Source organism: Myodes glareolus, chromosome 9 (genome assembly GCF_982192425.1).
Source record: "Myodes glareolus chromosome 9, mMyoGla1.1, whole genome shotgun sequence".
Classification (NCBI taxonomy): domain Eukaryota; kingdom Metazoa; phylum Chordata; class Mammalia; order Rodentia; family Cricetidae; genus Myodes; species Myodes glareolus.
In genome coordinates this window covers 39,833,006-39,858,447 of record NC_142034.1, presented here as the reverse complement: position 1 = coordinate 39,858,447, position 25,442 = coordinate 39,833,006, and the positions used below count along the sequence as shown (strand labels likewise).

Below are 25,442 nucleotides of genomic sequence, written 5' to 3'. Positions count from 1 at the left end.
CTCAGGTTAGTAGGGTGGATGCAGAGGAGAACAGAGAACTGTGCTTTCGTTTTCTAAGAAACAAAACCTAAGAAAGGTGGGGAAATTGAAAGGAAGCCAACCTCAGCCTTTGCCTGGAAATGCGTTCTCTCACAGAGGCAAAATGGAGCTGGGTCCTTCTTAAGCCTTAGGCCTGCATCTGCCAGTGTCTGACGCTTGAACTAATCAGGGCTTCTGGAGTCTTCTACTCTTTCAAAACTCCAACAATATGGGTTTTTTTTAACTCCCCCAGGCAAGTTGTTTGTTCAAATTTTCTTGGAGATGGGAAACAGATTCACATATAATTAGGAAGAATTCAGCAAGTGAGGAGTTGGTGACTCTCCCCGCTCTGCCACAGCAGTGGCCTGGAGCACACTCACTCAGTTTCTCACACAGGCAGCCCCTACCTGTCCTGACAGTGAGAGTCTAGGCTGCACTTGCACCAGCAGGGAATTGAGGCAGGATTGGGGCTTGGGTTGAACTTCAGAGACCAAGCAATGCACCCCCACAGAGTCCCTAGAGGTCTGGGCATTTTGTCCCCTGTGTATTCAAACCTGAGGTCTCTGGGCACTGGAAGTGACAGAGCTTAAAGGGAATGGGTATGCCCAATCTTTGTAAACTACGCATACACCACCCTCATAGCAAACAAACAAAATAAAACAAAACCCTAAAAATAAAAAAACTAAAATTGCTTGTGTTTTCCTGAGATTACTCATTGAGAGTAAAGAGCCAAAAAAAATAAATAAAATAAAAAAGTAAAAATAAATAAAAAAAGAAAGAAAAAAGAAAAGAAAAGAAAAGAAAAGAAAAGAAAAGAAAAGAAAAGAAAGCATTAGGAGGCTCTAAACTCCTTAGGGCCACTGGAGTCTTTTCTTGCAAGGCTAAGGGGGGGGGGATGCCCTCTGCCTGCACTGGTACAGCAGCTGTTTCAGTTTGAAAAGTGGCACATGAGAGAAAGGCGCCATGTGACAGAGCTCACATGGGGGTTTTTATTGGGACCAAGGTAAGGGGGAGGGAAGAAAGGGGGAGACTGGCCTCTGGAGACAGGAGTGGTGGAAGAGAAGAGAGAGGCAGAGAAAGATGGAGAGACAGAGACAGGCAGAGAGTGAGAGGCAAAGAGAGTTAGAGAGAGAGCAAGAGAGAAGGGCAAATGCCTGCCTGCATCTTCAGAGGAGCAGCAGGAAGGAGAGAGAAGGAATGAGTGGAGCTTGTCTCTTAAAGGGGGCACCTAGTACATGCGCAGAGGCTATGCGGGCACAGAACGCTCGACTATTCAGGGTACTGCCTGAGTGCATCCTGCCAGGTCCTCAGGGAAAGGACAATGAATGTATGTGCCTGGATGCTAACATTCCTACCTTTGCTTATTATAAAAAGTGAGTTAGGGATGGCAAGTGGGGACAGGAAATGAGGGCACCAAGTTCTCAAGACTGTTTCCTGCTGACATGTGGGTGTCAAAATCTTGGGAACTTAAGAAACTGGGGTGCTGGCAATGGTGTGGTGGAGTAGATGGTTGTTTCACTTCTGCCCAGGTTCTATGGAACTCTCTGGCACTGTTTGATCACGGCAAGACATTGGCAGGGCAGAAGATAAAAGTTAAGTTTAGAGAGAAAAAAATTCCTCAGGCCCTGGTAATTGAGGGAGGGGTCATCACAAGACCAGGGAAAGTGGGGATCGTACTTATCTGGATTGAATCTGAGATGTTCAGGTGGATCCCAGCCGACCCCCTGGAACCTACGAGAACTCTGTGAGTGTGGGAAAGATAACTTTTACACATGTTAGAAACGGCAGCACACTCACACTCACACTCACACTCACACCAGACATGATTTTCACTGAAAGCATTAACGCCCTTTCTTCTGCCCAGGAAACTGCGACAGATGTTTGTAGCACAATGCAAAGGACCTTTTAAGCCTATAGTTAGAACCAACTAAGGGAATTAAAGTCCTGAGCTTGTGGCTATGGTGACATGGTGGTAGTATGGTGTGTAGTTCTTCACCAGCGCTAGGTTACTAGCTTATCAGAATCCCATCAATTACTGTGAAGACGGTTAACTTTTGTAGTCTTAATATCACAGTAGCAAAATGAGAGAGAGAAACGTGTTTCATTCTTCAAAAGTCTCAAATCACTTTCTCTTCACTGGCACTTAAGCCTTTCATCCTCAGACCTTCATAACACGCATTCACACACCTTAAGTCACTTTCTTAGACCCTGAAACACTCTGAGATCCACACATCTTAAGCTGTCTTACCCTCACATAAACTTCACACCGCAAACACCATCTTTCTATCTAATTCACTAGGAGACACAGGGGGCTGAGCACTGCGGGCAGTCAGTGCAAAGTGAGCTCTTTTAAATAAAGGAATGGTAAAGGTTACATGGAAATATGTTTTGAGATTTCTCTTTTCTTGAGTCTCGGAGCAAGGAGAACTGTGCCCGGATTTAGTATTAACTCTAGGAAAGTGAGGCCTGTGACCTGAATTTCACACAGAGACCTGAGGAGGCAGCTGAAGCCTTGGTTGCTGCTGTTAAACTGACAAAGCTACTAGTGATCAAACGGCATCAGTGTTCTGAGAAGTGTAATGTTTACCTGAGTTTAGCGATTGAAAATGAGAGATGCTCACTTGCTGGCTACCTAGACAGCTACTCCCCAGGGTCCTCCATGCTAGTTGAGGACAGAGGTCTCAGGGCAACATCAGTCTTCTGCTGTTAGGTCTAGGCCTGCTAGGTCGCAGACGGTCCAACAGGGACTAGGAATTTGATGGAGGACCAGCCTGCCTTTGTCTAGGTGACAACTCAAGGCAGTAGATTCCCCAGTGTCCTGTTGCCTACACTCTGAAGAGGGTCTTGGCAACAGTTGAGATGAAAGGCAGTTTTTGCTTGGTGACTGGGGTTGCCACTTTTACAGCATGTTCTGGACATGCCTAGATTGCTAGTAGGTGATTGGAAATGCCAGGATAGTCTGTCAAGCTTCACACGATGCCAATGTTAGAATTTTAAAAGTGGCGTGAGAAAGACACCATGCGATGGAGCTCACGTGGAGGGGCTTTTATTAGGAGAAAAGGAATGGGGGAAAGTGGGGAAAAGAGGAGAGACCAACCTCTGGGGACAGGTGTGGCAGAAGAGACGAGGGAGGTGGTGAGGGGACGACATGAATGGGGGCAGAGAAACAGGGTGACAGTCAGAGAGACAGGCAGAAAGACAGAGAGACAGAGAGCAAGGGATGCAAAGGCCTGCCTGCCTCTTCAGAGGAGCAAGGGGAAGAAGAGAGAGGTAACTTCTGGAGCTTGTCTCTTAAAAGGGGGGAAGGAGTGGCACAGGGCACACAGACAATGTGGTGTCTTAGTGGCCATAGGATGCTGGGCTGGCCAAGTTTCTGTCTGAAGGCTCCTGCCAGGTGCCCAAGGGCTAACAGCAGCCCTCTGCAGGCCCCTTCCTTCTCCCCAGGACACTCACTGCTCTCCTCCTCCCAGCCCTCCAGCACCTGCCCTTTGTGGCTCTGGGGCTTAGGCTGCTCAGGGCTGGCTGCTAAAGATGGAAGGCTGGTGCTCCTGCTAAGACACCACAAACAGCCCATTTCTTTTCTAAATTAAATTAGAATGTTTTTCATGCCAGTATTTACTAGATAGGAACAAATTCCCCTGAACCTCTACCCTCCCTTTGCCCTTCTCCTTCCATCTGGTCCCTGTGTTCTCCGCACTTTCACGTGTGTTCGCATTTTGTTTGTTCTTGTTCTTGTCTTCGTCCATTTTGAGTGAGGATTACACAGAGCGGGGAAGTTCCCCATCATACTTCCTGGAGTGACGCAAGGCTCAAAGTTCCAGCGTACAGCACAGTTTAATTCATAAAAACCAGTCCACTTCAGGGCATCAAGCAACCACACCTTGGCTATATATAAGCCAGTTGCTCTCTAGGAGACTGTCAAGGGGGGTTTTTAGCCACCCAATGTATACCTCGTTCATCTCTGGACAAGAGAAACAACTGGAAGCCTACCAGAGCTCTGAGAGTCAGTGAACTCAGCTTCCAGGACGCTGAGTAAGTGAGCCAGGTCCATTGCAGCATCCTTGACCCCACTGTCTCTTCCTTTTCCCACCCAATGTCAGGGCCTGTCAGCGTACTGACACCTGGGGGATGTGGAGTGGGGGAGTTGCCAGCACAACCCATCCCTCTCAGGTAAACCCAACATGGTTTCCTTGTAGGAATCTTGACTCCTTGGCATCTTCATAGACTCTTCTGTCAAAGCACAGGCTGCTGAGGACTTGGGAGTCACCGGAGCTGAGGTGAGAGCAAATGTCTTCCTCTCTTAGAGAGGAAGGGGGGCTTTAAGTTGCTGAGAGAACCTACTATGCTTGTTCTGTGACTGACTAGTGAGGCAGGAATAGGGAGGTCATGAAGGGGCTGTGTATAACAGGCTTTTGTGACTCTCTAGAGTCTCTTGAGGGTTCCCTGTTCTTCTGGAGACCTGACCCTGTTGCAAGGTAAGAAAATATGGTTCCCGGAAGGGGAGGAGCAGCACTCTAGAGCCAGGAAGAAATCAGCCCCTATGGAACTTTGTAATTTAGAAGATGGGAACTTTGCTTTTCCAAGGGAAATGCACAGTGCCAACCCAGAAGAGAAAGAGACAGCATGGTCAAGGCTTAGGTATTTGCTGCTGTTCCACAGAAAGCAGGTCCTTCCTCTCCTGGCCACCCTTTCTCTGCTTTCCTACCAACCTGCATTTGTGGGAAAGGAAGGACATCTGAATGTCATCCTCTTTACTTCCAAAGACAGTTGACTGGACACCCTGAATCCCAGTTCCTTTCTGAGAGAATGTCCCCAAACTCAATGCTACAATGTCAGAAGGAAATCTGGTAAATTAGACCCAGGGGTCCAGGACTTGAGTGAGCTTTATGTCACTCTTGGGAATTGGTGAACTCTGGCATCTGCCTTGGTTTTGAAAGACAGAATCACAGTCGTGTGCCTGAAGGTAATGAATATGAACCATAGTCAGTTTTCATAGATGGGCCCTAGAACTGAGATGGTCATTGCCCCAGGCTAGCCCACAGCTCCTCTAAATGTGACTGCATGGTATCACCCTCGGGTTTTAATAATCTTAGGGTCACTGTCATTTTGCCCTTTGGTGTGAGATATGATTTCCGCCTCCTTCATTATGGATGGTGATCTAGGGGTGCTGGCTTAGGACTGGACCTGGTAAGGAGGGTGCAGGACAGGAGGGGCTGGTAAGGAATGAGGAACTGAGACTGCTCAGCAGAGCAGAGAACAGGGTGGGGCTGCAACTACTAACTGGGCAGAAAGGAAACTGTATCTTTCTCGGCAATACAATAGCTTTAGACCCAGTGTAGTTTGGTTATGGTTTTGTTTTAGTATTTTAGAGGGGAGGGAGGCAGACAGGGTCTTGGTGTATACCCTAGGCTGGCCAGAACTGGCCAGAACACAGTGTGTGTACTGCCTGCCTCAAGCTCAGGATGCCCACAGCAGGCTCCCAAGGCCAACAGCATGCTTGGCTCCTTGCAGCCTTTTAGATGGAGATGAGGATCTCTGGTAGGGCACTGGGCAAAGTGACTCACATCTGGGGCTGCTCTCCTGTGTAGAAATTGGTACTGACTGGCGCTAACACACACTAAGTAGCTCTCCCGTGAACCAGAATGCTCATCAGAGTGAGAACACACAACTTCCTGCGAGTTTCTAGCTCAGTTACATCACATGAACATCATGGTTAGGCATTCAGTCTACATTTGAGTGATCACACACATCTGGCTTCCTCGCTGTTCATTTCTTGGGAGACCAAACTTCTTTCTTTAGCCTGACTATGAACTTTCAGCAGTGTGTTCAATGTTTTCCTTAGCTGGGACCTATCTGAATGTATGGCCAGTCTGAACTCATCTTGGAACAGTGTTTTCCTCCTTGTTCTGGGTACTTGGAGAACATAGAGGAACATGATGGTTTATAATAGATACGGAATCCTAGGCCTGTGTCCTATCAGGTGCTGTGTGTGCATCCACACACCTGCCCAAGAGGAAATTGTTGTTGGGGAAACCCCAATGGTGAATATAAAATATATAAGCAGTTTTATCACTTGACCTAGTAATTCAGCTTCCAGAAACTTCTTTAGTGTTCCTATATAGTTTTTGCAGTCTTAGATGATATTACCTTCTTGTAAAACAAGTCACGATTCAGATGCATCCTCATGGTTTATTCTGAATTGGATTCCTGGAGTCAAAACAAACTTCTTTCCCACAAGGCTGTTTTACTTCAGGATTCTACTTTTGTTTTCTGTGATTTAATTATTTTGTGTATCTTCTCAGGATTCCCAGCTCCCAGTATAATCTTTATATCCCTGCACCACATCTACATGTAGATTTGAGGATATTTATGAGAGAACCCTTGGGCCTAATGAAATTCAATAGCTGTGGCCAGGAGGGTTGACTCATGCCTTTAATTCCAGCTCTCAGGATGCATGGGCAGGTGGATCTCTGTGAGTTAAAGGCCAGTCTGATGGGTCGAGGTCAGCCAAGTGGACATAGAAAGATCCCATCTCAAAATACATAAATAAAAATGAATTATAAATAAAAATCAGTAGATATGATTACTATCCTCATGCCTCATTTATGATGGTGTCTGATCCTCATATATATTGCTCTAACCGTCTGGAACCCATCTCCAATCTCAGCTGTCGTGATAGTAAGAAGGACTGATGCATTAACATGAATATGAATTTAGGAGCAATTTACAGGCACTGGGATGGTGTAGAGGTTCAGAGCACTTGCTGCTCTTGTAGAGGACCTGGGTTTAGTTCCCAGCATGGTGGCTCACCAACATCCCTAATTACAGTTCCAGGGATCTCTCTTCAGAACTCCCTGAGCACCAGTCACAAGTGTGGTACACATACATACGTGAATCAAATGACTCATTTTAAAAAGCTACAGTTTTCAGGGTTTTGACAGAAGCTGCTAATCATTATTTTACAAACTAATTGTAAATGAAACATGATTGCAGAGCAAAACAAAATTCCAAACTTTCTGCTTTAATTTTTGCCAGGATGGCAAACCATGATGAACTTGCCCATGAGGGAAAGAAAGCTCATCATGTCGGTGAAATGGTACTTCCTTCAGCTGTAGGATAATGGATGTGCTGCACGGTGTTCTATCCAGAACGGTCCACACATCAGGGCAGACCTCTGCCATTGAGCTTCGGCCCAGCACTCCCCCCTCCTTTCATGAAGTTATGAAAAATTAACACCAGCATGTTTCAACAGTTATGCTAAGAAGAATATCATAGGTGCAGACGCTTAAGTCAAATGCTGACAGATTGAACTCTGCCCTAGAAATGACAACAGAGTGATGGGTGTGCCCATGATCATGGGTACTTTGGAGGCTGAGGTGGGAACAAGGTTGGGGAACAGAATTTGGGTAACTCTGGGCCGAGAGAGAAAGAAGACAAAGGAACAAAACTGCTTTATTTCCTCTATGGAAGTATGAAACAAACAATAACAACAAGGAAACAAAACCAGAACTCATGAAGGTTAAGTATTTATCCAGGAGAAGCCACATTCGGCACTGAAGGAACTCTCGTCCTTGCAGGGCTCCTGCTCTGGAGGAGGCTGCACAACGTGAAATTCCCTCCCTTGAGCAAAAAGGACTTCAAGCAACTAGATTCCAGCACAAGGTAGGGTGAGGCAGGTTCACGCCAGCATCCTGCAGACTCATTATATTTCTCTTTCTGTCCTCACCCCAAGAGCAGGTCCTGTCTATTCCGCGATGAGTAAGAGTTGATGATTCAACAACACAACGTTTCCTGTAAACCCTGAATAGTTTCTGTTTCTTCTAGGATCTTTGGATCCTTGGCATCTCCACAACCTCTTCTCCCAACGCACAGACTTCTGGGGACCTGAATCCTGCAGGAGTTTGGTGAGAGCAAATGCTTTCCTCTATTTGGGGAAAGGGAAGAATTAAGGGTGCTGAATTATGCTTGGTCTAAGTCTGGCTGGTGAGGCAGAGGAAGAGGGGTTTATGTAGATCTCCAGAGTCCCATCCTCTTAGAGCACTAACCCTACAACCAGAAACTGACGAAAGATCTCTACACAGAGAAGAATGAAATTGGAACTCACACTAAAGATACACTTCAGCTAAAAATGAGCTAAAAAGATAATTTTCAGACCCCAAAGCTAGGGTGCTGAAAGAAGAGACGTCCCAGAACCCCATCAGTTCAGGAGTCCACAGCTGGATAGAGGCGAGGGGAAACATTCAACGCAGATTCACAAATGCCAAAGAGATACTTGACAAAAATTTAAAGTCATAATCTTTGAGGAGGTACAAGAAGAACAGTGAAATATGATTTATTCTTGTCACAATGACTGGGCAATTTATTATTTTAATTATTATATTTATACTAGAAAAATAACTATTTTATAATAATTATTATTTATTGTCTTCATGTATGTAGGTACACCATGTATGTGCCTGTTGCTCTGTAGAAGTAAAGAGGGTGACAGATTTCCTGGAACTGGAGGTATAGAAGGTTAAGTCATCATGTGGGTGCTAGGAACTGAACCAGGTCCCCTGGGGGAGCAGCCAGTGCTTTAACTGCTGAGCTATCCTTCAGCATCCTTACTTTTTATAAGACTAATTTATTTTATGTGCATGTATGGAACTTGAATCTTCTGCAAGAGCAGCAGGTGCTCTTAACGATGGAGCCTGTCTCTCCAGCTCCTGATTCTGCAGTGACTGTTACCAGAAAGATGAAACAGAAATGTTGTCACAGATGTGGAGTAAAGAGAACCCAGCACAGTGTGGGTGAGCGTATGAATTAGAGTGGGTAACTTGGAGAACACAGTGGCAGCTCAACTAGTGAGAGACACCACTAGGCTTGTCCAGGGAAATGAGATCATTATGGCAGAGAGACAGCTGCATGTCCCTGGCTGTTGCTGCATTTTTGAAAAAGTCAAAATATGAAATCATGGATGGATGAGAAGCAGAGAATATGTAGTACACATACAGCGGACTGAGATGGAGCCTTAAAAGCAGGGAAATATAGTCACTTGTAAACACATGGAAGAACCTAATGACAATATGTTCTGTATAATAAGCCAGGCACAGAAAGGGAAATCCTGTATGAATTCACTTACATAAGGAATCTAAAGAAACTCAGATGACAGGAGAAGTTAGGGTGGCAGTGAGCAGGGAGGGGGCTCGCATGCTGAAAGGCTATCAACTATCTGTCATGTAAGAGGAGAAGTGCAGTACAGGGTGCCTGCAGCAAACAGTAGTGTGTTCTACCTGGAAAGACACCAAAATTAGACTTCGTATTTGTGGTGCTGAGGGTTGAAGGCAGGGCCGAGGACATGCTGGGCAGCTGTTCTGTTCCAATCCTCTGATTACTTTCTATTTGGAGAGGGAGTTTCGCTTAAGTTACTCAGGCTGATGTTGAACTCTACATTCCAAGCTTGACTTTGAAGTTGTGCAGTTTCTGCCTTGTTCTCCTGGGTACCAGGATTATGGGATGCACCACCAGGCCTAACTCTAGAAGTAGGTGTTTAGTGTTCTTCACACAAAATGACAGTTTTATCATATTTGTATCAAACAATCCACAAGTTAATTAACTTAATTTAACCATCCCATAATATGTACATATTTCATATGGGTATTCTGTACTCTGAATCCATGACATTTACGTTAGTAGAAGAAGAAAGGAAGGCTGAAGAAAGACTGACAAGGATAGATGGCTCAGCAATTCAGAGCACTGGCTGCTCTTCTAGAAGACCTGGTCCTGGCACCCACAGGGCAGCTCACAACCATTTGTGCCTCCAAGTCAGATGTCCTAATGTCATCTTCTGACTGCCAAAGACACCAGGGATATTAGTGATTCACAGACATACACAGCGGGGAAAAAAAACATTCAAAAATTTCAGCTATAATACACACACACAGCACACTCAAACATGCTCAGAGAGCTAAAACTCTACAGGGCATAAAAGAATCCTGAGCATCCACACCGAGCTGGCAAGGACAGCACAAGTGACTCAGGCAAACTCGGTTCCCTGAAGTCAGATGAGCTCAGTGGGGTTAGCTCACAACAGGGACAGGCTAGGAGAGTTGCATTTATTTGCCATTGGCCAAGACACTGAAGTGCCCCACCTTATCCTCCCACATCTCTGCAGCTCCCCTTGTCCAAGGTGTCTTCGCTGTCGTTTTGTGTGAGAGTGCCCCCTAGCGTCAGTACAGCAAAGCAGCTGCAGTTCAAAACACCTCAGGCTGGAAGTCATGCTGAGAAAATTGATTTGTTGGTGGTGGTGATGTTTTCCCTCTACAGGAGCCTCTTTCTTATTGATTGGTATTCGTTTTTACTGAATAAGGGGCTTCACTCTGACGTTGTCACCCACGAGATGTCCTTTGGTCATGGGAACCCCTCTTTATTCTCTGTTCTCCCCCTCCCCTCCTGTTCCTCTTCCGGCCCTTGTACTTTAATACCTTTTAGGGGCTTCATTCTGCATGTGAGAGTAAACACGTGATGTCTGTCTTTCTGTATCACTTTCTGTATGACACTCCTCAGCTCCATCCACTTTCCTGCAACGATGCACTTCATTCGTCCCTATGGCTGAATAAACCCTCAGTACAGAGTGAGGATGTAGTCGGCTGGATTGTGCATCGCCAGCCATGTGTTCCTCATCCACTCGCCTGCTGACAGGCTATTTGAGTCAGCTACTCGGCGGCTGTGAAGAGGAAGGTGACACACAGAGTGTGTGTGTGTGTGTAACTACATGATGACTTAGAGACTTAGATTCTTTAGGTCATATTCCCAGGAGAGCAACTACTGTGGGTTTTTATTGTACTGTCTTTAATAGAATATCTTTATTATTGGATAATTTCATGTGTGTAACAATGTATCCTGATCCTATGCACCTCCCCTCCCTTTCTCCATTCCAAACACTTTCCTGCCTTATCTTCTCTCTCTTACTAATTAATTAATTAATTAACTGTGGCCCACCGTGTCCAGTCAAACCTGTTGGACATGGTGTGGCTTTGTTGGCTTGGTCTGGTGCCTGTGCTGACACTATGGGGAGTTCATGAGTACAGAGGCCTCGTCATGTCCAGAGACAGAACTTCTCCATATTCCACCTCACCCTCCTGCTTTTACAATATCTTAATGGATTTATTTATCGTTATGTGTGTGTGTGTGTGTGTGTGTGTGTGTGTGTGTGTACACAGAGGTCAGGAGAGGATCCTTATCCCTGGTCCTGGGCTGCAGATGCTAATGTGCTGCCACTCAGTGCAGTGCAGCAAACCTGAGTCCTCTAGAAGAACAGCAAGTTCTCTTCAACACGACCCGTTCCTCCGGCTCCAGCTCTCAGCCCCGACATTCTTCATGTGCCGTCTTCTGCACTGACAGGGCGGGCCATATTTTTTTTTCATTTAAGGAGGGGAACTCAGTAGCCAATTCTTCCCAACATTTGAGCAGTGATGAGTCTCTGCATTAACCACTGACCACTGCAGAGGGAAGCTCTTCAGACCGAGGTTGAGTGTAGTAGTAATTCAAGTATATGATCATCAAGGGAAAGTTGTGTTTAAAACAATTTTAAACTATTTTTGTGTGTATTGGTGCTTTGCCTGCATGCATGTGTTGGCACCACATGTATGAAGTACCACATGTGTAGGCTGAGACTGCTCAGTTCATTTCCCAGCAGCTCAGACCCAAAATAATCACACAGAAAATTATATTAAGTAATTATATTAATGAAAACACTGCTTGGCCTGTTAGCTTGGGCTTCTTATTAACTCTTACATCTTAAAGGAACCCATTCCTATTATTCTGCGTATTGCCACAAGGCTGTGGCATACCGGATAAATCTCCAGCATCTGTCTCTTTTGACAGCTGCCTGGCATTTCCTTGACTTTGCCTTCTTTTCTCCTCCATCTCTGCTTGGAATTCCAGCCTTGCTCCCTCCTGTGCTGCCATAGGCCCAAAGCAGATTTGGTTGTTTTTTTTTTAAATTAACCAATGGTAATAAAAACATCTTCACAGCATACAGAGGGGAATCCCACATCATCTGTGCATGGTGGGAACTGAGCAAGGGTTCTCTGGAAGAGCAGTCAGTGCTCTAAAGCACTAAGCCAGGTGTCCAGTCCTGTTGGAGTTGCTGACATCAGCAGGACTGTCCTGGTGTGGACGGATGCTGTGTGCTCCTGTCGTCTGTCACGTGGAGCAGGGAAGAGCAGCTCCATTGCACAGTGGAGTTGCCCTGGCTGGGGTTCTGAGAACTACTCTCAGGAAAGACGGGGACCAGGATGGTCACTTTGGAATATGAATTCACTAATTAAATAGCATATGAAAGAACCAAACAGGATTTTCAAAACTACACTAGTTGAATTTTTTAAAATAATTGGAAATGCCCAATATTAGACTGAGTAGACAGAAAAACAAACCTGTAAACTGAAGAAAAAAACCAATGAAACCACTAAGCCAGGTAATTTCAAAAGGAGCTGTTGTTTTTAACTAATCATTCAATTTTACCAATACAGACTTGAGAGTCAGATGCTGGGGTGAAAGCCTCCCAGCTTAGAGAGGCAACTGTTTCCTCTTCTATCAACATCTCAAAAAAGGAGTTTTCTCCTCTACTGTCAATTAAAACTCCCCCAAATGAATGTCCCTCCCTTCTACTTCCTGTGCGTCTCTCTCTTCCTTCATCCTCTGGACTCCCTCTCACTGTCTATGGATTTTTTCCTCATCAACTGGTTGCTTGCTTCACCTCTTGAACTATGGTTCATTTTATTTACTCCCATTAACAAGATTCAAGCAGAAAACTCTTGGGTTAAAGGTGTGTGCTAGAGCTGAGTCATGTCACAAGGAGAAATAGGTTTTTCTAGTAAATAATGCAATCTCAGTGTTCACAGTGTGATAAAATAACCTACATGAACACAGGCACTGTGTTCAGGAACTGAACACAGGCAAATAAACAAACAAAAAAGAACGAGTCCAATATTATGTGCATTGCTATCATGAAAACTAACATGGTTTTTGTCCCCAGAAAGCAGAGTGTCAGAAAGCAGTTGAGAAGTTATTGAAAGGAGCAATGCCTGCCAACAGCCCAATGTCGGTGAAAGGTGTGAATCCACAGACCCTCGCAGAGCCCTCTGATCAGCTCTCGGCAAATGTTCTCCAGAGAAGACAGCCTGCCAGGTCAGGACGCTTGAAAGACTCAAGGTATGTGAACTAACTGATTTGTCATGGTGGGAAGAAATTAGGAAGCAGCCCAGAAGGAAAGTCGGAAGCTCAGAGTCCTAGGACAGAACAGAGTGCTCCTAAGCAATGGTACAAAGAAGACTTCACAGGATTAGAAACAAAAGTCCCGAGAAAATGAAAAGAGAAAATCAAGACCCAAGAGCTTAAAAAACACACCAGGAGGGAGATGGAGAGTGAGGAAGGAAGGGCTGTGGTGTGCCACATGGAGAATGCTCACCTCACAAATACAAAGCCCTGAGTGTCATCCCAACCTCTGTGGGGAGTGGAGACCATGGGACATGCTCACACTCAGTGAATCAAGTCAGTGCTAGAGAGACAAATCTCAGACATTTCCTCTAGGTTGTATTTCCTAGAGTTTATAGATTATACATCCATAAAATCACGGGTGTGTATAAGACATGAAAGAAGAGGTGAAATTATTTAAGTGGGCATAGGGGACATCAAAGAAAGGTCAGACAGGAGAATATACTCAGTGTGCAGCATTCACCTAGGTTAAATGTCCTTCTCTAGGGGCTGGAGAGCTGGCTCAGTGCTTAAGAGCCCTTGTTCTTACAGAGGACACGGGGCAGATTCCCAGCACTCATATGGGGGCTCACAATCACCAACTCCAATCCTGAGGAATCCAACACACTTTTCTGACCTCCATGGGCACCTGGCATACCTGTGGTGCACCTACATACATGCAGGCAAAAAACACATATGCATAAAGTAGTAAAGTAAATAGACTAAAATTTCTAAATGTCCCTTATATAACACAGGGCCATAAATGATGAATATACACAAAGAAGTTTATTAGTTTAAAATGACGAGAAGAGGATTATATATAATCACAACAGCCAATGTGAAAATTTACCAAGTTCACAAGCTACTGTAGTCAGTTCAAAATTTGTCAAACAACCCATAAACAAAACATAGGTCCGACCTTCACACTGACTCATCCAGAGCAGCTCAGGTGCTTGTACTGTTTGTTCTGTAAAGCAGAGCTGGCTCTCACTGGTTGGCTCCTGCTCTAATGGCTCTGTCTGTTTTACAGGAAAGGATTTCATCTGGGAAAGAGAGCAAGTGCTCAGGAAATGAGCATCAGCATTGACCAGGAGACGGACTATGCCGAACTGGTTCTGTCTGTAGGAGAAATCACACTGGGAGAGGAGAATAGGAAGACAACCAAAAAGAAAGAATTGAAAGATCCACAGCTGAGAAGGAGCGAGGCCCACAGTATCTCACAGGCTGTGTGCACTCTGCTGAATTCTGGAGGGGGCGTGGTCAAGGCTCACATTAAGAATTCAAATTACAGCCTCAGCAGAGATGGAATAGGACTTGATTTGGAAGAATCATTTCATAAAATGCTTTCATTTTCGCATAAATATCTAGACTACATGCAGAACAAAGGGTACTTTTTAATTTTTGTGAAACCATGGATCCCAGATATCTCTGGTCAGTGTGTCCTCACCTTGAAAACCAACTTTTATGTGAGAAATTTGTCAACTTCAGATGAACTGAAAGGTCCTGACACAGTGCAGTTCCTCAAACCCAAGAAAGACTTTGAAGGGAGATCACGTTCAAGACAGAGCTTGCCTGGATCACATGACTCTGATGAACGCCTTGCCACATTTTTTAACAGAGCAAAGTTAACCTACGAGGAGACATTCTCTTTCACTAAATCCAAACATGCAGAAGTTAAAATGTCCCCTAAAGAAAAGATTTTAGAGATTCTTCCTAAAACTGTTTCTGCATTTGCAAACACTGATGGGGGATATTTGTTCATTGGTTTAGATTTGGAAAAAGGACAAATAATTGGTTTTGAAGCAGAGAAAGGAGATCTTGAGAATCTAGAGAGTGAAATAGAGGAGTGCATCAGAGAGCTGCCTGTCGGGCACTTCTGTGAGGAGCAGGAGAAGATACAGTACACATGCAAATTCATCCCAGTCCTCAGACAGGGAGCCGTGTGCTCATATGTGTGTGCACTCAGAGTGGAGAGATTCTGCTGTGCTGTGTTCGCTGCAGAGCCTGAGTCCTGGCGCGTGGAAGACACGGAAGTGAAGAGAATTACCTCAGAGGAATGGGTCAAGCTCCAGATGGAAGCCACATCAGGTTTGGGAAGGGGGAGTAACAATCACTTTTCTAATTTGCTCAGGGGGAGTTAGAAGATTGCTTTCTGGGGCCTAGGCAACATCTAACTCCTCATTTACTGATCTCTGCTAGATACTATCCAGAGCTCACAACCTCCTGTTTCTTCTGTCCACTTAGGACATTCCCTACAGAAAGTATGTTAGCTGCTTTCAGTAAGGCTATGAGCTATTTCCTTCACAATGAGTAAATGTGACACAGCCTGCTTCTCCAGTGGCCAGGACTAAAGCATACTTAGATTCCCTACAGAAAGTATGTTAGCTGCTTTCAGTAATGCTATTAGCTATTTCCTTCACAATGACCAAGTGTGACACAGCCTGCTTCTCCAGTGGCCAGGACTAAAGCAGGAAGACGAAAGGGGACCAGGCCCCATAATTCCCCTCAAGGGTCTTGTCACCTCCAACAGTAGGTTAAGCTAAGATCCCTGTCAAGACTCAGGCCATGAGCAAAACACAGCCCAACTTCTTGTAACAGAATCCTGAAAGTTTCTCTAGCCCTAACCTCACTGGAGTGCCCGTTTCCATCAGAAAGTCGATCAACAGAGCCTCTCATGGACGCTGTCCTATCTGTTCCCTGAATTTCTGCGCATCCACCCAGAGTTGCCTATCGAGTTCTCCCTGCCTCTTTCAGACTATAACTAGCTTGTCTGTCCAAATCCCTCCTTCTGCGCAGGCTCCTGGAGCCCACCCCAGGCTCCCACTGCACTGATCCCATTTCTCAGGGTCAACTTTCTGTGTCCCTCATCCTTCACTAACAGTGACAAATGCATTAAAAAACCGAGTAAAGCAAAGAGAATGTCCCTTTGTTTGGGCATTTTGATGCTCTCACCCACCATGGATTGTCTCCATAACCCCGGGTCCTGTGGTACCCTGTGTTCAGTTCAGAAACCTCACCATCTTATCTGCTCCTTTGTTTTTATTTACCTCTTTATTGTCATTTGTGCCTCTGCCTTAAAACTTCCTCCTCCTCACATTTGTATACAAAATAGAGCCCTGAATTTTTCTCAGAAGGAAAAAATGCTGGCCTTTTAACTCCCTTCGACTAAGAATGCCCAGCTGACATGAACACGAGAAACTTCTGCACTCTCCCAGTGCCAGCTTCCCCATCTCTGCACAAACCCACTTCTTTCCCAGCCTTCATTCCTTCTGGATTTACCAGCTTTAAAAAGAAACCAAACCTGGGGACATATCTGAGGTGACAGAGTGGTTGCCTAGCATCCGTGAAGCCCTGGTTTCAATCGTTCTGCTTTGTAAACTCATAAACTGGGCGTGGTGAGGCACTTGGGGCACAAGGTCCACATTGTGGGTTTGCACCAGCATGGTCTATGGGATGTCTGTCTAAATGTCACTTAGTACAAAGTAAAGCAGACCCACTTAGTTGTTAACACATTCAGGAACTCTTAGTGCGCTTTTTGCAGTTATGCTTTATGTAAGTGTACTGTTGAGAACTTCACTATCATCAAAACTGAATTTTGCAAATTGCATTTGACCTCAAAATCTAACCTCAATATCTAACCCTTTTTCTCTTAGGAAAACACAGTTCAACTTGGACTCTTAAAACACATTGCTCTAGTTAGAGAACAGTATGACCTGTGAGAAATTTAAAATTACCTTTTCTGTCTTCTCAGGTTTTTCCAAGCAAAAATATAAACAGACCCTTCAATCAAGCAGCCCACCACCATGTTTCTGTAGCTGCTTTGCTACTGACATTCCAGAAGCCCAGCAACAGAGTGCCCACCTTCCAGGTAGTGGTAATGTGACTTCCTAGGTTGGTTGCTGTGACTGTGTTCAGGCCTTCTCGCCTCAATAGGTCTCTGTGCTGAAATCTGTCTCCAGGCTTTCTGCATTGGGATTGATTTGCTGTCAGGTCCCTTTCAGGTCCCTAGAATAACTTTGTCTCAAACATTAACCACCCCATACCACCCTGCCAGCACCAGAACACACACACACACACACACACACTAGCACCTGGCTACATGTAACACTTTGACAAAGGAGGACAGACAAAACGGACTTCCTCTCCAATGTCAACCTGACAGGTAGAAGATGACAGTGTCCCTTCAAACTCCTGTACTGGAAACAGGTTTTCAAGAACTATGAATTGACCCTATGGCCGTGATTGCCAGTCTGTGCTCACAGAGAAGTCTAGCCTACCTTGTGTTCTCCTCTGAGGCGTCCTCTCCCCATCCCTTGAGCTCTGGGAATGTGCTCTGCTCCCTCCTTTGCTCTGTGGAGACGTCCTGTTTCTCCTCACTTTCCTTCTGTCTCATCACCTCTTTGTTGCTTCCTGATACCTGACTTTTCTGTCTTCAGGACTAGGTCTGTCCTTTGCTCCCCTGACTCTTCCGATTCATTGAGTACCAGAGCAGGCTCCTGCTGCACCATGTTATGGAAAAGGTGGGAATGTGAGTGTTCAGCTGCTTCCAAAGCTCTCTCTTTGCAGAGACTGTGTTTCTAAGTCCCCCTTGCGCTGCTGCCCTTCTGTTCTTGAATTATCGTTTGGTGTCTTGTGTGTTCACCTTCTGGGTTGTGATGCAAAATGTGGGACTTACCAGCTGTTTGGTGATAGCTCATACAGGACATTCATGACATTTTTGTTTTATAATTTGGTGTATTTATTTATTTTTCTAGTGCTGTCTAGAAAGGTGCCATGCCCTCCAGAAGGCCTCCGCATGGAGCTGTGCTCAGAACATGAAAGATATGGGCAGTTACTTCAGACAGAGCTGGGCTCACTTCGTCAGGGAAGGCTGATCATCTCTAAGAGCTTGGCTTTAAGTCTGGGCTTGCAGAGGAAGCAGGAAGTCATCTTGGATGTGCTTCATATTTCCCAGGACAGTCTCCTGACCCTGCACAGCTTTGTCCAGGGAGAGGAGGAGCTGGAAGGCGACAGTTCTGTTCTGAGGGACCTGGGCACTAAGTTAAAGAATGATTGTAAACAAACTGCACTAACTTTAAAGCAGAAGCTGGTGAATCTTGGCGGTTTCACTGGTATAATAGGTATTGCGATAAAGATAACGTACTTGGGTCATAGGGCAGTGTCTCTATATGATTCAAGCTCGATAATAAGTTACCCCAGAAAGTATCGTCTGACAACTGAGACAGTAAGGGACCTAGAGAAGTCACTTGATGAAGTCTTAGGACCAGTGTATCAAGGTTAAACTGTAGTGATCAGTCTGCCTCTGAACTTTTAAACACATAGAATTAGATACTTTACTTTTCGAGGATTGTCCTAACTCATGTTTGAGACTGCCTGTCATAGAAAATGGACTTTGGTGCCATGATAGTTCACGTTTTGTAGGTGATAATATTCTTTCATTCTGTTAAAATATGGAAAATATGTCTTTGGATAACTTAACAAATATAAAAATGAAATTCTGGGAAAGGGATTGGCCATTGAAGAAGGCAATGGTAAAATAGTGCTTTAAAAAATGTGTCCCTAAGCCAAGGGATGTGACTGATGCTTTTAATTCCAGTTCTTAGAATAAGGCTGGTCATCTTAGTCTACACGGAGAGTTCCAGGACTGCGAGGGGTGTGAGGAAAGACCAGGCCTCAAAATAAATACTTAAGAAAATAATCAAAAGGCCAAAAATTGTCCCAATCTGCATAGCCATCCTTCTTGCTGAGGAAATGCATGGGGACTCTAATCATGGAAGACACTCTCCCTAGAGAAGATTGTGAAGGAAATGATGAAGAAGGCATTGTAGGGCAACATTTGGTCACAGTGTTGCTGCTCAGCTGTGTGTGCTATTGCTGCTAAATCTGTGGTTTGTGTGTCACAACCCTAAGAAGGACTTTTCACATGTCCCAAATCACAGAGCCAAGGCGCAGGGTTTGCAGAAAGTAAATGGACACTGCTCACAGCAGCAAGTAGGAAATACGGGAGGTTCCTGAAAAGGTCAAAGATATGTATAAAAGAAATACAATTGTACATTGCGTCTTAAGAAAACAGTGTATCTGTTGATGTAAGGCTTCAAAAGGCCAACAAGTGTCAGGAATGAGGACATGCAAGTACTCTCTATGGGACTATAGCATGTGCCTCAGTTTCTCTTTATAACATTGTTCCCTTTTGAAGTCTTGATAATATGGTTTTAAAACCGATATTATTCTTTTACGGTTCGAAGTATATATGTTTTATATTCGAATTGTAGTTTTATCTGTGCTGTACATTAACACCTGTGAAGGTGTTTACAGCATTGAGTTTATATGCGAGTATTGTGCATTTGAAATGTTGGTGTTTCCTTCATAAAGGAAGTAATGTCCTTGTGGTACATCTTCATTTGTGAAGGATACAATTTCTCAACATTTGGCCCCTAGGGGTGATTATATATGCCGTGGTGCCTGTTGTGACTTCTGATGGTGCTCATCAAAGGGCAGGTTGACCATGATGAGAATTTGTATGACCGGGCTATGGGCTGGGTGCTCAGAGATGCCAGACATTCTAAGCCATGTTTTCTGTTTTCATCTATTTCTTAATAAATGCAATTTATTTTAAAAATCTAATTCATTTGTCATCTAATATTTTCTAAGATCTGTGTCTTTCTAAATACAATTATGCATGCATCTTTCTTTGATAAAGCTTCACTGTTATATCTGGGAAGTTATACTTACCAAAATTTGGATGTCATCAAAAAGTTCTGCCATTTTTTATGTTTCTAAAATAAATAATCATTTGAAAACATCACCAATGCCTTGTTAATAATTCTCATTATTTTTCCAGAATAATATTTCTAACCTGATGTTTTAGATGTGTTGATTACTTGGGGTTGTGGTTTTCAGAACTGTGGCTCAGAGCTTTGAAGACCAAGGAAGTCAGAGGAGATGTTAGCAGGGCAGCAAGAGCACTGCCCCTGAGACAGCCAGCCCCAGGAACTGGCCTAGAAGACACCTTACCACTCTGCCACCACCCACAAACAGCCCTGAGTCTGAGATCTATTGGAGACACTTGGAAAAGGAGGCAAGATCAAGGGTCAGTTCATGAGAATATGTCAAGGGACAACACGGTTGTCTTGGAGACTGATGTACTGTCAAGTTTGTGGGAACTTATGGGAGGTTCTTTAGCAGAGAATTTAGTGAAAGCAGCTATCTTTCACTAAACCTCTGAGAGACAGGATGGGAGCTGGCTAATCTAGGAAACCAGGAAGCAGGAAACCGTGTAGAGAGGTGCCCTGGGAAGGGGCAGTGGAGTAGTAGTGCTGACATGCTTGACTGAAGGGTCAGGGTGTCAGGCACATTAGAAAACCATCAACACATGAATGAAGCGTTGGGGACAGTGAGATGGCCCAGTGGGCGAAGGTCTCTGCTATGTCGCCCGAGGACCTGAGCTCCAATCCCAGGGATCAGTGCTGGAAAGAGAGGACTGACTCCTGTAAGCTGTTGTCTGACCCCACGTGGAGCTGTGGTCCATGACCACCCTCCACACATCTACACACATACATACATACATTTATGCATGCCTAATTTTTAATTTTTTAAAAATGTTTATTTATTTATTATGTATACAGTATTCTGTCTGTGTGTATGCCTGCAGGCCAGAAGAGGGCACCAGACCCCATTACAGAGGGTTGTGAGTCACCATGTGGTTGCTGGAAATTGAACTCAGGACCTTTGGAAAAGCAGGCAATGCTCTTAACCTCTGAGCCATCTCTCCAACCCCCACTCCTAATTTTTTAAAAGGTCCATTTTAGGGTCTGGAGTGATGTCTCAGCAGTTAAAAGCACAGCTGCTCTTTCAGAGAACCCGAGTTCTATTGCCAGCACCCACATGGTAGCCCAGAACCATCCCTACCTCCAGTTCTGGGGGATCTGTTATACTCTTCTGTCTTGAGAGAGACTAAGGCAGGGTGTGGTCATATACATTCAGCAAACACTCATACACCTAGTGTCAAAATAAGTAAACCTATTTTGGTCTTCTTAAGATATTTCTCTAAATTGATTTTGATCTTGAACTTATCTGAAGCCCTGAAATTCTATTTCTAAAATAGAAAAATAATCCATTTTAAGTTGAATATAAGGAAGATCTCCAACTAACTGGTACATAATGTATTAAATCTACTTAAATCTGACTGTTTTCCTAAAAGAAATCAGGGGTTGTTTATGGTTGCTAGAGTCCCAAGTTTGATGCAAATTGTAAATTTAACTTCTGAGTGGTCTACAATGCTATCTACTTGCAGTGAAAAATAACAATGCTGAAAACAGCCTGGTATTGGCATAAAAACAGACAGGAGGGCCAATGGAACCAAATAAAAGACACAGATATCAATTCACACACCTACAAACATCAATCTTTGACAAGGAAGGAAACAATATAAAATGGAAAAAGAAAGCATATTCAACAAATGGTGCTGTCATACATGGATATCAACATATAGAAGAATGAAAATAAATCCATATCTATCACCATGCACAAAACTCAAGTCCAGATGGATCAAAGACCTCAACATAAAACCAACCACACTAAACCTCAAAGAAGAGAAAGTGAGAAGTACACTTGAACACATTGGCATAGGAGACCACTCCCTAAATATATCTCCAGCAGCACAGACACTGAAAGAAACAGTGGGTTAATATAAACGGGACCTCCTGAAACGGAGAACCTACTGTAAAGCAAAGGACACAGTCAACAATACAAAACGACAGCCTACAGAGTGGGAAAAGATCTTCACCAACCCCACATCAGACAGAAGTCTGATCTCCAAAATATACAAAGAACTCAAGAAATTGGTCATCAAAAGAACAAATAATCCAATTTTAAAGAAAAGGGGAGCATACAAACCTAAACAGAGAACTCTCAACAGATGAATCTAAAATGGCTGAAAGACACTTGAGGAAATGCTCAACATCTTTAGCCATCAGAAAAGTGCAAATCAAAACAACTCTAAGATTCCATCTTATACCTGTCAGAATGGCCAAAATTGAAAACACTAACAGCTTATGTTGGAGAGGATGTGGGGCAAAGGGAACACTCCTCCATTTCTGGTGGGAGTGCAAACTGACACAGTCGCTTTGGAAATTAGTATGGCAACTTCTCAGAAAACTAGGAAACAACCTACCTGAAGACCAAGCAATACCACTTTTGGGTATAAACCCAAAGGATACTCAATCAAGTTTTGGTATAAGGAACTGTGCCGGGTATGGCGGGCCACACCTTCAGGGTGACAAGGCGAGGTCGATCTCTGAGTTTGAGACCTGCCTGGTCGACATTGCACATTCTGGAATAGCAACAGCTACACAGGGAGACCCTATCTCTCAAACTATAAAAGAAATGAATCTGGCTGTTGGGCCAAGCTGACATGGGAGGATCACCAAAAGTTCCAGATCAGTCTGGACTTCATCTGCTAGAGACTGCATGTGGAAAACAATACTTATAGGGGAGGAATTAACGGGGGGGGGGGGGGGAGGCGGCACGTAACAAGCCAGAGCAACAGTTACAGCAAAAGAGCCGAAATTACCCATCCAAGGCTCAGTCCACCCTTGAGCAGATCAGAAAGTCTCTTCCCTAGATCCACACGCAGTTAGGCACCGACCCCTCTGCTCAGCCAGGAATATCAGTCATCCCGGGGAGAGACGCGACGCATAAGGGACTAGATATAAGAGGAGGAGTGTGGGGGCGAGGGAGGGAACCTCTTTTTGGTAGTTGTTGTCAAGTCTGTGTCCGGAAATTGTGAAAATGCTGGGAGAACCGCTGGCATCAGTCCTGCAGCACCCAGACCGAAAGCGCGTTGGGCGGGGCATGCAAATGAAGACACGACCCAGTATCCTGGGAACTCTGGGAACGAAAACGGAAAGGAAAAAAAAAAACTTTCGCCCTTCCTTGCATTTTCACGAGCTTTCTACGGAGTAAAGTCGTGTTCACGACAGAGCAAGAGAGTTCGTGTCTGGTGAGTGTTTGTCGGAGCGACCGTCTTTGTCACCGTGAAGTAAAGGTGGGTTCTCCTGTTAGTGGGGCAAGACTACTGCACGATGTGGTTATCGCTTCTCGGCCTTTTGGCTAAGATCAAGTGTAGTATCTGTTCTTATCAGTTTAATATCTGATACGTCCTCTATCCGAGGACAATATATTAAATGGATTTTTGGAACTAGGAGTTGGAATAGGAGCTTGCTCCGTCTACTCCACGCATCGACCTGGTATTGCAGTACCTCCAGAAACGGTGCACCCCCTCGGGGAGTATCTGTGGTCTAAGAATAGCTTGTGTCTTTCCCCTCATACAACCTGAGAATATTAGGGTATTTCCTGTAACTCGTGAGAATTTTGTTTTACTGTTGTGAGGCTTCCAGTTTAGTTATTAATTTTTTGTCACTGTTGTTTTTTTGACGCAGAATGTCACTAATGTAGCTGTGCTCGTCCAGATGGTGTGTGAGTTCCAGGGCTGCACAGAGAAATCCTGCCATGAAAAAACTAAGATCAAAAGGTTTCAGTTAATCTTAATCCCCATGTATGTGAGAGAAAAAAGCAAATTGAAAAAAAAGGCATATACGAAATCCTATTTTATTGTACTATCGCACCACGAGTTTCATCTACATTTCTAGGATAATTAAATGCTAAATGCTGGGGTTTGTGCGTTTGTTTTTGGAAGACACTCTATCCATCTGTGTTCACTGTGGCGCTACTCACAGGAGCCGAAATGTGAATGGCTCTTTCTCCCATCTGATGAATGAATGGGCAAAGGAAATGTGTCCTTGGAAGTTTTCCTCTCCTCTTTGCAGAAGGGGAAAGAATTAGATTGTCTCTTGCATCTGCAGTTTTTCAGTTGCCTTTAATTCAAATAATTATGTCAAACAGCATAAATTGGGGGAGCATATGCAACCACTGTCTAGAAACCTTTGCTTACAGACCTCCTGGATTCCTTACCTGGGAACTGCCACTCTTCACGGAGGACACAATTGTCACCTGTACCATCTTCTCACAGTGACCCGTGAGGAGATGAAGGGAGAAGAATGCTTCTATCTTATGTTGCTCTGTGGCCCAGTCCCCTGGAGTTCCGGAGCCCCCATCCCCTGCCTTGCCCTAGTTTTAAGTCCTTCATGAAGTGAAGTGCTAACCCACAGGCCTGAGCTCAGGCTGCAGGAAACCTGCCTTGCCGTCCCTCGCTGCTCAAAGGCACCAAGGTCTGCTTGCTGCGCCTAGGCTGTGACCTGGAAGATGCTTTGTCTGCCGTGTGGGAGACTGCAGAGTGGGAAGGGGCTGTGGAACATCAGCCCCAACAGGCACCAAGAGGAGTGTGCCTATGATTACAACTCAGCAAAAGCATATCTGCCAGTGTGCTAGCACTGGAAATGAAAGAGCAAAATTGAGTAACAATTGGGGGCGTTGTGAAAAGAAGGATGAGGGTTTTGTATTTGTATTTTGATTTGTGTGTGTGTGTGTTTTCCTCTATAATACACTTTTTATAGAAAATATACTACACATTTCCTAAATCATTCAAACAAGATTTAGAATAAGCTAGGCTTGGTGGTGTAGGCCTGTTATCCTAGCTACTCTCGGGGCTGAGGCAGGAGGATGACGGGTTGAACATCAACCTGGGTAACTTAGTGAGACCTGGTCTCAAAATATAAAATAAAACCCAGTCTGGGGTTATAGCTTCATGCTAGAGTTCATAGCACATGAGAGGTTGGTATTAAAGGTGTATGCTACCATGCTTGACTAAAAATTATTTTTAAAAGTCCCATTCATGAACGGGGTCATCTTTTCTTTTCGCTGAAACTGTACATATGCAATATCAAGGTTAAGTGATCCATGCTTCTACTACAATTCTCCAAGTAATTTCTTTGAGGTTCTGGATTCAAGTGATTAGGCATGGCTCTACCGCGCATGCTCCTTTGCAGAGTCAACTATTTCTGAGACATGAGTACTCATTTTTGTAATCGATGCTGATATCAGTCCCCCCCCCCTTATTTAAGTAAAAGAATTCTATATGTCTGCTAGGTTAATGGTACAGGTATACAATCACAGACATAATAAGACATTGTTTGGGGGTGGGGGTTGAAGAGATGGCTCAGTGGTTAAAGGAGAGCATTGCTCTTCCAGAGGACCTGAGTTTAATTCCCAGTCCCCATGCTCAGTGACTC

At 44.5% G+C, this 25,442-nt stretch overlaps 1 protein-coding gene and 1 non-coding gene across 4 annotated transcripts; both read left to right on the top strand.

Annotated features, from left to right (window-relative positions):
* Positions 1 to 3,919: 3,919 nt before the first annotated feature.
* On the top strand, positions 3,920 to 19,969 carry LOC148120855 (schlafen family member 2-like). Of its 3 annotated transcripts, XM_087910198.1 has the most exons (8): positions 3,920 to 4,050; positions 4,215 to 4,295; positions 7,596 to 7,680; positions 7,843 to 7,922; positions 13,037 to 13,212; positions 14,285 to 15,342; positions 17,006 to 17,125; positions 18,009 to 19,969. In XM_087910198.1, the coding sequence occupies exons 5-8, from the start codon at positions 13,082 to 13,084 to the stop codon at positions 18,533 to 18,535; spliced, it is 1,836 nt and encodes a 611-aa protein (XP_087766324.1). In that variant the 5' UTR covers positions 3,920 to 4,050; positions 4,215 to 4,295; positions 7,596 to 7,680; positions 7,843 to 7,922; positions 13,037 to 13,081; the 3' UTR covers positions 18,536 to 19,969. The 3 variants fall into 3 exon arrangements, with proteins under 3 accessions (XP_087766324.1, XP_087766323.1, XP_087766325.1); XM_087910197.1 differs by lacking the exons at positions 3,920 to 4,050; positions 4,215 to 4,295 and having other exon boundaries at positions 7,316 to 7,680; XM_087910199.1 differs by lacking the exons at positions 3,920 to 4,050; positions 4,215 to 4,295 and having other exon boundaries at positions 7,316 to 7,680; positions 17,006 to 17,122; positions 18,009 to 19,967.
* A 3,375-nt stretch (positions 19,970 to 23,344) lies between these two features.
* LOC146893226 (U2 spliceosomal RNA) lies at positions 23,345 to 23,535 on the top strand. Its single transcript, XR_015738952.1, has one exon. It is a non-coding gene; the product is annotated as a U2 spliceosomal RNA (small nuclear RNA).
* The last annotated feature ends 1,907 nt before the right edge of the window (positions 23,536 to 25,442 follow it).

Excerpts from the sequence above, each read along its gene's own strand:
- LOC148120855 (XM_087910198.1), top strand. The coding sequence starts at position 13,082 with ATGCCTGCCAACAGCCCAATGTCGGTGAAAGGTGTGAATCCACAGACC. Across the intron at positions 13,213-14,284 it reads GGACGCTTGAAAGACTCAAG|GAAAGGATTTCATCTGGGAA; the intron begins GTATGTGAACTA and ends TCTGTTTTACAG. Across the intron at positions 17,126-18,008 it reads GAGTGCCCACCTTCCAGGTA|TGCTGTCTAGAAAGGTGCCA; the intron begins GTGGTAATGTGA and ends TTATTTTTCTAG.